Source organism: Oryctolagus cuniculus, chromosome 6 (genome assembly GCF_051225735.1).
Source record: "Oryctolagus cuniculus isolate XC-2025 breed Fujian yellow rabbit chromosome 6, ASM5122573v1, whole genome shotgun sequence".
Lineage (NCBI taxonomy): Eukaryota > Metazoa > Chordata > Mammalia > Lagomorpha > Leporidae > Oryctolagus > Oryctolagus cuniculus.
Window position 1 is genome coordinate 112,288,093 of NC_142872.1, and position 12,050 is coordinate 112,300,142.

General features: G+C 39.1%; 1 protein-coding gene and 1 pseudogene across 6 annotated transcripts in view; both read left to right on the forward strand.

The window, feature by feature from the left end:
- WWP1 (WW domain containing E3 ubiquitin protein ligase 1) overlaps window positions 1-12,050 on the forward strand; it is a 135,015-nt gene that overhangs the window by 97,359 nt on the left and 25,606 nt on the right. For all 6 annotated transcript variants that reach the window (XM_051844599.3, XM_089335497.1, XM_051844597.3 and 3 more), the window contains 3 exons: window positions 2,826-2,901; window positions 3,004-3,075; window positions 9,156-9,244. In XM_051844599.3, the coding sequence (XP_051700559.1) occupies window positions 2,826-2,901; window positions 3,004-3,075; window positions 9,156-9,244 (237 nt within the window). The remainder of the gene's footprint in view (window positions 1-2,825; window positions 2,902-3,003; window positions 3,076-9,155; window positions 9,245-12,050) is intronic.
- Window positions 3,418-4,068, forward strand: LOC138849935 (p53 and DNA damage-regulated protein 1 pseudogene; annotated as a pseudogene).

Sequence of the window (12,050 nt, forward strand, 5' to 3'; positions counted from 1 at the left end):
GTAAGTTAGACGCCTCTATTTTTCCCTTTACCAAGTGAGGCAGCAGTGGTGTAGGGCGTTCAGGAAGGTCATAAGGAAAGTCATGGAGTTGATTGCAGACAAAGGTAATGTGTCACCAGAGTCTGTACTTTAGGCCGCCACATCATACTGCAGTAGCGGGAATGAGACGTACCATGAAACTCAGGTTCTTAGATAAGGATACCTTAGTTAAGCTGTTGACAGATCTCCCCTTCATCCCTGCTCTCAGGTGTGATGTCTTTGCATCCCTTAGAAACTAGCGATCATGAAAGGTCTTTTGGAAATTCCCAGTATCTATCTACCTATGAGTATCTGTCCTCCTTCTGGTTCCTAGAGATGAAATGTCATTTTTCCTGGCAAAGCCCAGTCCCTCTGCTGGTTCATCATTTCTGTCTCCCACCCCATTCCCACACTTAATTGCTCTAGCAGTTATTTAACTTACATCATCAATTTTTCCTTCTCTACTAAATTGTTCTTGTCAACCGTTTTTTCCTAGATTTAAGAAACAGAAAGCTAAAAATACCACAACTGTTACCCTTTTCCATCCATTTGATGAGTTTGTTCTTATTGCTGCTCTTTAAAGGAACACTACTTAGAACTGAGTTGCTGTTGTATTTGTTTCTAATTTCTGTCTTTAAATGACTCCAAGGAAGTTCCTCTGACACCAAACTTGATAAGGGCACCTGTGACCTCCACGTTGTTAATCCAGAGGTTAGCTTGTCTCATTTGACTTCTCACGGGTGTTGGACATAATACATACAGACAGTACAGGTGTCCACAGACTTGATTTCCCTCAGCCTTCCTGGTCTGCTTTCTTTCTCTTAATGAGACTTCCTTTCTTCCCTTTCTCCCCAGCCTCTAACACTGAAGAACTTCATCCTCAGTTCTCTTTTTTAACTACACTCATTTTCCTGCTGACTCCTATTCGGTATCATGTTTTCAAAAGGATCTTCTTGATAATGACTTACAAATATATGTGACTCACACTTCTCCCTTAAAATTTTGCTTCCTATAGTCAGCTGCTTATTTGCCATTACTACTTGTAACTCTTTCCTGATAGCACTCTTAAAATCTGTGCTGCCTGTGAAATTCCTCAGCTCATTCATTGTAACTCCACTTTTCCATGTACTTAGGCCAAAAATCTTGGAATTGTCCTCGACCCCTTCTCTCACTATACACACACACATAATCCATCAAGAATTCTCATTACCCCAACCAGACAACATATTCAGAGTGAAGCTACATCTTAATACCTACAATACCACCACTTTGGTCCAACCTACTGTTGCTTTCCAACTATCAGTGTGGGATCAGAGTCCTGTTTCTTAGTGTTCTGCCCACGTCTCATGTAATGTTATGATCTTTTAAAAAATCTAAATATAATTTGCATGTAAGCCTTTAATAGGTTTTCTTCTCAGTAAAAAACACTCTTTTTACAGTGGCCTACAAGGCCTCATGGGATCTGACTCCTATTATCTCTTCACCTTTCTTTGTGCATGTCCTCCGTCACTCTACAGTAGGTATGCTGGCCACCTGGTTGTACCGTGAACACCTTCTCCCCTGGATCTTAGCCCTTATTCACTCTGCTTGGTATGTTCTTCTGCCAAATATTTACATGAGTTATGCTGTATCCTCATAAGTTTGTTCAAATGTCACTTTGTCTCTGAACCCTACTCTATTCATCGTTTTCAGAATTACAAAATTCTCCCGGTACCACTCCTTATCCTTTGTCCTTTTACCAGTGCCATTTTGTTTGTTTTAGGGGCAAGGATGTAAGATATTTATCCCTATTCTAACAAGCATATATAATTTACTTATATTTCTTGTTTGTCTCCTTCACTACTATGTAAATTCCATGAAAATGGGTATTTTAATATATTTTATTAAATGCTATGTCTAGAACAGGTGGGGAGTGTCCTTCCCACAGGCAGTCTAAGGCCTACAAAATCACTGGGTGTGGCCCTGCCAAGGCAACCACAGTCAGGCCTTGAAATTCAATAAATCTACGGAAGGCTACTTTTTAAATTTATAATTTTGTATGGCCCACAAATGATGTTACAAATATCCAAATAGCCCTTGACAGCAAAAAGGTTCCTCATCTTTGTTCTAGAAGAAATCCAGTACATGCTATGCATTTAGTAAGTATTTGTATAAATGAATTCAAATATTCATGAACCTTATATAACAAGAGGATACTTTCCATCCATTACAAAATATTCCCTAAGATTATGAAAGTTCCTCGTGTTTGTCTGTTAGACCTTCACTCAATAGGTGAGGGACCCAGGCCCTCTGTGACTCAAACCATGTTGTAAACCTAACATTCCTGGATACCACCCTCTCTGACTCTTCTCTTGTGATTGCTGGGCCATGAGGCCTAGATGTCACTTGTTATTCTGAGGAATTAGATTTTGCTTCGCCTGTTATCTCCAGCAGTATATACATTGGTTTCAGGTTAGGCTTAAGGTGAGGTAGAATTTCCTTCCTATGTGTTCGTCCCAGGGTCTCTGTCTTTCTTAGATTTAAGGATTATCAAAGGCTTTCTTTGAAGGAGTCTTGTAGACATTAATATTTCATTGAACTGACTTCTTAACATGTAATCCCCCTGCTATCTGTGTCCTGTTGCTAAAATTGCCTTTATTGCTCAAGCCTCTGTCGCTCACTAAATCTACCTCAGCTTTTCTCTGTGCAAATATGAAACTTTCCCAAAGTTATTTGTTGGGCTGTGCTACACTGTGATTTCTTCCTGGATGTTAAATATTCCGTTTTATTTTGAAGTAATATATAGTTTTATTTTTGTTTTTCTTTAGAACAAAAGGTGGCCCACAGATTGCTTATGAACGCAGCTTTAGGTGGAAACTTGCTCACTTCCGTTATTTGTGCCAGGTACTACAGTGGTAAATAAATCTTATGTTCATAATCACTTAGTTTTATCTTCACATAGTACATATACTGTAGCTTATATTATGATACTATTTTTGTTTTTAGTCTAATGCACTACCCAGTCACGTAAAGATCAATGTGTCCCGGCAGACATTATTTGAAGATTCCTTCCAACAGGTAAGGAAGAATTCATCAGACTGAAACAGTACGCTTTTCCCCTTTTATTCTATATATCTGAAGGGAGTCAAAGGTTTCAGTGATTTTAAGCCTTCTGGAATATGGCTTTAGTAATGGCTTCCATCACCTAGTGGACATTTTAATAATGGCTATAATAAACCTCCCTTTGTGTTGAGTGATTGCCATTTTCTTGGCACTGGCATCTTAGTTATCATTTCATTCCTTACAACCTCCCTTTGTATCTTATCATTATGTACATTCCACAAGTAAAGGTTCTGAGGCTGAGAATCATTCTGCCCTGGAATCAGATGTATACTTCCTAAAAAAGCTTAAATAGCTTTTAGAACAAGTGGATTCATTTTGACACTTATTTACTTGGCTAAGAGCTTATTACCACAAACAAAAGCATTTTTTATAATGCTGGCAAGTTAAATTGGAAGGTACTGGGGTGGTGCTGGTGGTGCGGCCGCAGCTGCTGGGTGCCATGCCATCCTCTGAGGCGGAGTGAGTGCTGTGTTTCCTGGTGGAGGTGGAGAAGCTTGAGGAGGCGGTGTTGGCAGGCAAGAGGCAGGTTGTGGACTTGGACACCAAAAGGAATTAGAATTGTGCCTGAGGGCCCTTCAGGAGGACCTCAGCCTCTCTGAAGATGTCGTGGCTTGCTTCGGCAGTATGTTTTTCAAGATGCTGCACCCTCAGACCAAAAGGTCGGGATCATCTTAGACATCTTAGACATCATAGACAAAGTTCGGAAACAACTCAAAGTTGGAGGCCCAAGGCAAACTGGAATTGAAGAGTTTTAACCTGAACCTTCTCAACCAGGATGTGCTTAAAGCTCTTCAGCTCACCTTGAAAGAATGAGACTCGGGTACCACAATGGGGGATCTAAGACTAGCATCCCTGCAAGGACAGCTGTGCCGTGGAGGCAGTAGGCATCAGGAAGTTTGCCACGGCTCCATATGAATGCTTTGTAGTGCTAGGCTGCTTGGTCATGGCAGGAGGGGTCCTTAGTCTGTCTATGTCTGCTGGCCCTGACCATCATGACTTGATGGACACAAGACCTGTTGACAGGCCCTGGTGGCTACCAGTGCGTGTCTTGGGGTGAGAATGACTGCAACAGACATTTCCCAACAATGCCCTGCTGTTCACATGGGCCCCAGGCAGGAAGGAGAGGGGCAGAGCTGGAGCTTTGTTCAACCTTCATCTTAGGGAAGAGACATATTCCATGTAGCATCTGTAGTGGAACTAGAATAAAGCAGAGGCTGGCAGCTGACTTCTGAGTGAAGGACTGACTCGGTGCTTGGTGGGTCGCTGCAGCCATCTCTGGGGCATACACACAAGTTTCCCCTGCTGCTTCCAGTTGGGCCCTTTTTTCCTGCAGGCTCTGGGGCACAGGTGCTGCTTATCAAGTCCCTGAGGCAGCGGTTGAGTCAGCAGGGCTTGCAGAGTACTGCCCCAGGGTGAATGAGGCTGCTGCCCCCTAACATGCTGCATGTGAAGGGTGCCTCTACCCAACCACCTAGAATCCTGGCTGCCTTCAGTGGTCTCGGCTGTTAGTGGGCAAACTGTCCTGTGTTCATAGGGGGCTCAATAAATGGTGGTGAAATAATAAATAGGGAAATACTGTATTTCATTTTAGTATTTCTTTTTTTAACTTTTATTTAATAAATATAAATTTCCAAAGAAAAACTTTTGGGTTATAGCGGCTTTTCCCTCCATAACCTCTCTCCTACCCACAGCCATCCCATCTCCCAGTCCCTCTCCCATCCTATTCACATCAAGATTCATTTTCAATTATGTTTATATACAGAAGGTCAACTTAGTATATACTAAGTAAAGATTTCAACAGTTTGCACCAACACAGAAACAAAAAGTATAAAGTACTGTTTGAGTACTAGTTATGCCGTTAATTCACATAGTACAACATATTAAGGACAGAGATCCTACATGGAGAGTAAGTGGACAGTGACTCCCGTTGTTGATTTAACAATTGACACTCTTATTTATGACATCAGTAATCACCTGAGACTCTTGTCATGAGCTGCCAAGGCTGTGGAACCTCTTGAGTTCACCAACTCTGATCTTACTTAGACAAGGCCATAGTCAAAGTGGAAGTTCTCTCCTCCCTTCAGAGAAAGGTACCTCCTTTGATGGCCCGTTCTTTCCGCTGGGATCTCTCTCTCAGAGCTCTTTCCTGTAGGTGTTTTTTTTGTTTGTTTGTTTTGTTTTGTTTTTTGCCAGAGTGTCTTGGCTTTCCATGCCTGAAATACTCTCATGGGCTCTTCAGCCAGATCCACATGCCTTAAGGGCTGATTCTGAGGCCAGAGTGCTATTTAGGGCATCTGCCATTCTATGAGTCTGCTGTGTATCCCGCTTCCCATGTTGGATTGTTCTCTCTCTTTTGACAGGCAGAGTGGACAGTGAGAGAGAGAGAAACAGAGAGAAAGGTCTTCCTTTGCCGTTGGTTCACCCTCCAATGGCTGTCGTGGCCGGCGCGCTGCGGCCGGCGCACCACGCTGATCTGATGGGAGGAGCCAGGTACTTATCCTGGTCTCTCATGGGATGCAGGGCCCAAATACTTGGGCCATCCTCCACTGCACTCCCTGGCCACAGCAGAGAGCTGGCCTGGAAGAGGGGCAACCAGGACAGAATCTGGCGCCCCGACCGGGACTAGAACCCGGTGTGCCAGTGCCGCAAGACGGAGGATTAGTCTAGTGAGCCGCGGCGCCGGCCTCTCTTTTTTAATTCCATCAGTTAGTATTAGCATACACTAGTCTTGTTTATGTGATCTCTTTGACTCTTAGACCTATCATGATCAATTATGAACTGAAACTTATCACTTGGACTAATAAGATGTCATTGGTGCATGCCACCTCGTTGGGATTGAATTGGAATCCCCTAGCATGTTTCTTTTCTTTCTTTCTTTTTTTTTTTTTTTTTTTTTTTGACAGGCAGAGTGGATAGTGAGAGAGAGAGACAGAGAGAAAGGTCTTCCTTTGCCGTTGGTTCACCCTCCAATGGCCGCCACGGCTGGCACGCTGCGGCCTGCACACCGCGCTGATCCGAAGGCAGGAGCCAGGTGCTTCTCCTGGTCTCCCATGGGGTGCAGGGCCCTAGCACTTGGGCCATCCTCCACTGCCTTCCCTGGCCACAGCAGAGAGCTGGCCTGGAAGAGGGGCAACTGGGAAAGAATCCGGCACCCCGACTGGGACTAGAACCCGGTGTGCTGGCGCCGCTAGGTGGAGGATTAGCCTACTGAGCCATGGCTCCGGCCAACCCTAGCATGTTTCTAACTACCGTTAGGGGTAAGTCCGATTGAGCATGTGCCAAACAGTACATCTCCTCCCTCTCATATTCCTACTCTTATATTTAACAGGGATCACTTTTCAGTTAAATTTAAACACCTAAGAATAATTGTGTGTTAATTAAAGAGTTCAAACAATGGTATTAAGGAATAAAGTATTAAGTTGTTCCTCGACAGTCAGGACAAGGGCTGATCAAGTCATTGTTTCTCATAGTGTCCATTTCACTTCAACAGGTTTCCGTTTTGGTGCTCAGTTAGTTGTCACCGATCAGGGAGAACATATGATATTTGTCCCTTTGGGACTGGCTGATTTCACTCAGCATAATGTTTTCCAGATTCCTCCATTTTGTTGCAGATGACCCCAGAGGCACAGGCAGTCAAAGCCAAAATTAACAATTGGTATTACATCAAATTGAGAAGTCTGTACTGCAAAAGAAACGCTCAGGAAAGAGGCAACCAACAGAATGGGAAAAAATATTTGCAGACTGTGCAACAGATAAAGGATTAATAACCAGAATCTACAAAGAGATCAAGAAACTCCACAACAACAAAACAAACAACCCACATAAGAGATGGGCCAAGGACCTTAATAGACATTTTTCAAAAGAGGAAATCAAATTATTAGAGAACAAATTATTAGAGAACATTGGAGAAACCCTGCAAGATATTGGTACCGGCAAAGACATCTTGGAAAAGACCCCGATGGCACAGGCAGTCAAAGCCAAAATTAACATTTGGGATTGCATCAAATTGAGAAGTTTCTGTACTGCAAAAGAAACAGTCAGAAAAGTGAAGAGGCAACTGACAGAATGGGAAAAAATATTTGCAAACTGTGCAACAGATAAAGGATTAATAACCAGAATCTACAAAGAGATCAAGAAACTCCACAACAACAAAACAAACAACCCACTTAAGAGATGGGCCAAGGACCTCTATAGACATTTTTCAAAAGAGGAAAGAAAAATGGCCAACAGGCACATGAAAAAATGTTCAAGGTCACTAGCAATCAGGGAAATGCAAATCAAAACCACAATGAGGTTTCACCTCAGCCTGGTTAGAATGGCTCACATGCAGAAATCTACCAACAATAGATTCTGGCAAGGATGTGGGGAAAAAGGGACACTAACCCACTGTTGGTGGGAATGCAAACTGGTTAAGCCACTATGGAAGTCAGTCTGGAGATTCCTCAGAAGCCTGAATATAACCCTACCATACAACCCCGCCATCCCACTCCTTGGAATTTACCCAAAGGAAATGAAATTGGCAAATAAAAGAGCTGTCTGCACTTCAATGTTTATTGCAGCTCAATTCACAATAGCTAAGACATGGAATCAACCTAAATGCCCATCAACAGAAGACTGAATAAAAAAATTTGGGATGTGTACTCTATAGAATACTATACAGCAGTAAAAAAAATGAAATCCAGTCATTTGCAACAAAATAGAGGAATCTGGAAAAAAATTTTAGTATTTCGATAATTACTAATCATTTATTCTCATCAAGTTTCTGTCATAATCTCAGAAAGAACCTTGTCTGAGCATGCTATTTAAGATGGTTCAGTACTGGCATTGTGGACTGGCAAGTAAAGCTGCTGCCTGTGACACCGGCATCCCAAAGGGTATATTAATAAATATAAAATGAGTATATTTTGATAAAAATATCATTTGATAAAATGACAAATGAGTATATTTTGTTTACCTTTCCCAAATCATCTGCAGAATATTTAAAGATAAAAAAGTCAGAATTCTGTCCCTTTTTTTTGATGAAGTGGATTTTTCATATGAGACTTCTCATTCCCCACCCTCTCTAAATATTACAATGATGAAACAAAGTTCTCTGTGTATTCAGGTACACACAGACTTATTTGTACTTTGTTCAGGTAAAGAAGGACTAATGCTGAGAAGTCTGAGAGGCTTTAAAAACCTACTTTAGTTTTACTATCTGGTAGACTTTGAGCAAGATAGTTTATGTAGCTATTATCAAGGTGTTTTTTTTTTTTTTGCTTTGAATTAATTAAATTCTTAGGAAAATAAGTAATTACAAATTGATCAACTTGTTCTAGACCGTTGAGTTGAATTTAGGAAGTGTACATAAAAGTTCATGGTACACTTCATTTGCTTTTTACTGTCTTGAAATCATGGTCTATTTAATGTTAGACTAAGACCAACTTCCGGTGGACTGCAGATGAGCTGCCCTGACCCAGACTTGCCAGTTTGGACTGTGGTTCTGACATATGTGTGGTGAAAGTATTTCGTTTTTATCCAAAAGTAAAGTCTACTTACTAGTAACCTTGATTTAAGAAGTACGAAAATTGGTATAAGTATTGGTTTTTATCATCCTAGGATTAATTGTAGCTAATTTCCTTTCTTACAAAGATATGAAATGTGTGGTATAAGCAGAATGCAAAAAAACTTATGCCTCCAGGTGTTATTAAGTCACCTGCTAAAAGTTATTTGGGAGTGGACGAGAATAAACTATTTCTAGCCCTAAAGACATCTGTGTCAAGTTCTTCTCTTCCCACTATCTCAAAACAGAAGCAGCTTCATTGGATATTAAAGAGGGGAAAGAGAGTAAATGAAAGAGAGTTAGAAAAAGTTTCCGAGAGTGATGGATAATTATCTAGTTTGTGGAACAAACCACTTGATTTTTTTAGTTAAAGTATTGTTGCATAAGGAAGTACATAATTTTAAAAATACAGATTAAATATAAATTGAGTTGTTTGGGGAGAAACTTGTGCTGTGATAAGTGTTTGAATATTTGTGTTTTTGTTTTTAATTAGATTATGGCATTAAAACCCTATGACTTGAGGAGGCGATTATATGTAATATTTAGAGGAGAAGAAGGACTTGATTATGGTGGCCTAGCAAGGTAAAATAAAAAAACACATGAATACTTTGAAATAAATTTATCACATTTTATGCAATGAATATATTTTTAAAAAGATAGTGAATAGACTATGCATGTTCATTAACAGTTCAGAGCTATTTTTAGAAAAACAAACATCAAAATATTTGTACAACTCTAGACATAGTTATTATTTATCTTGGTTAGCCTTCTATACATTTTCTCTGCTTATATAATTTTGTATATATAAGTAATACAATACATATTTGCTATTATGTTAACAGACCTATAAGATGTACGAAATAAAGAACTTGATTTTATTATTTTAAATGCCATGGACAACTTTCTGTATTAGTATATAAAAAGAGCTAATATTCTCTTTTTCTAAAATGCCTGCGCAGTAACTCATACGTGGAGATGTCTTAATTAATGGATCAGCATGCATAAGGTTATTTCTTACTTTTTGCTATTTTAACATTGTATGTTAGTTTTATGTCTGTATTTTTAATTTAATCTCATTCTCTTTCTCTTGAGAATAAGGTGTTCCAGATTCATTAAATATACTGTTAATATAAGTAGAGATTTGTGAAGCAATATGAATGGAGAATCCTTTTAACTTTCATTACCACCTCCCAACCCCCACCCATGCTTTACTTGGCAATAGTTTATATTTTTAGCAGAACACTTTTTATTAAATCTTCCCAAAGAATTCAAATCGCTTTTCATAGAAACAACTGTCTTTGTGAACTTGTATTTCACAGGTATAGGTACAGAATTAGAGAATCACAGTTTTAATACAACTGGCAAATAGAGATGCAGGACCAAGCACAACTGAAGGAAGTAGATATATGATAATATGTGTGAGACTGCCAGAGTTGTGTTTATATTAATGTATTTCCTCATACAGAACATTATTATGCTTTTTCAGAAAAGAAACATCAGTTAACACAGTAAATGGATTACATCTTTTGTGAGTTTATCTCAATTTCAGAAATGTTTTTAGACATTAAAAATAAAGGTACAGCTTAGAAATAAGGAGATGTGACAGTGTCTGACTTTACAATGTTCTCATTCCTTTCCGAACCTTTATTTACGTCAGTTGTTTGGGTCTAGTTTTATTTTTTGTGTTTTTAATGCATATAGCCAGTTTCTCCTATGATAACTCTTTTATTCCTAAATTCTTTATCTAATTCATGTGGTGATGGGCTAGATTCATGATCAAGTGGTTTATTCGAGACTTCACAGGTGTGATATATTCCTATAGTCTTTGCATGTTTCAGAATGTTTTCTGTTACTGTTGTATATAAACAACAGCTTCAATAGATAAACATTTCTTGTACAACAGCTGTTTCTCGAATAACCTGTAGATATTGCTTCACTGTTTTCTAGCACTGAATATTAGTACTCTGAAGTATGAGGACCCCCTTGTAGGAAACTTTTTTTTCCAATGGGTGCCCACACAATCCTTTTCCTTGAAGTTCATTGATTTCATTGTTGATTGTTTTATATCTTTTTTTAGGAACATATTAAGATCTTCCTTAATTTCAGGGAAGTTTTCTTCTATTATATCTTTGAATATTTTTTCTATTCCAATTGTTCCATTTTTCTTCAGGAACATCAATCATGGGTATGTGGAATCTCGTTTGTCAGTCTTACCTGTTTGTCATCTTTTCTCTCATCATTATTATCTTCGTGCTTTTTCATTTTATTCTATTTTTCTCCAGCCTATCCTTATGTCACTGTTGCAGTACTGCCCTACATTTTGCTGCTTCTAATGTGATTTTTCTTCATTAGTAGTTTTACTGTTTTCTTCATTTTCTTCTCTAGGCTCTGCTAGCTCATCTGTTGCCTCCTGGTTTTTTCAACCTCTTGTGTCTCTCTAGTTTATCTGCGAGTATAGAGAAGGCTGTATTGAAAGTTAATTCTTGTTAGTTAGGAATTTTTTCTTCTTTTCTGCTATTACAAAGGTAAAGTTTAGTGCCACATTATTGCCATTCTTCTTTGGAATGGGACTGATTTTTCTCCAGACTGCTATTTGCTAATAATCTGAAGCAACTGGAGATTTTATTCCTTGTTTGTGTGTGTATGTCTAAACATATTCTCACTAGATCTGCTCAGTCCTGTTCCCTGGGGTTAAGTCTTATTTCATCCTCCTCATACAGGGAAGTCATTAGTTAAACTACAATATTAGGACTGGATTGAGTTTTATGAATTTGTGTTTAGCATTTCTTTGTTGATTAGGGACTCCCTTCTCTACCCTAAGGCAGTTTCAGGGATTGTGTTTTAAAAGTGCTAGCAAAGTAATTGTAAACAGGTTCCCAGGGCAGATCCATTATTATTTTAAAAATTTTAAATTACTTGATAACATTCAAAGACCACTAGACTATGTTAAAGAATTAAGATTTCTGGCTTTTCTTTAAAAACATCAGACCTACATTCCTATCTTCTCACTTGGCATCAGTTGGCTGAATTAATAGCTGTTTCCTCTTTAGGGAAGCAAGCATTTGATTTCACTACAGTGCCTGCCACTGCTCAGTCATCTACAGACTTTGATAATGCCTAGAAATTCTTCCTCTTTAGAGACAGTTTGGCAAGGTTATAATGAGCAATAGGGGATTATGGCTAAGCAGAGAACTTAAACCCCATCTAGAGAAGAGAGAAAGAATTCCCTTATACTCACTCGTTACCGTAAGCATTAGAGTTTGGAACTCTGCTTTAGAAAAAATTGTGGTTAAAAGAGCCTTTGCAAATTGAATTTATTTTGTAATATAAATTATTAATCTTTAGTTATATTTCATTTATTGAACCTTTTTAAATGAGGCAAAAAGTG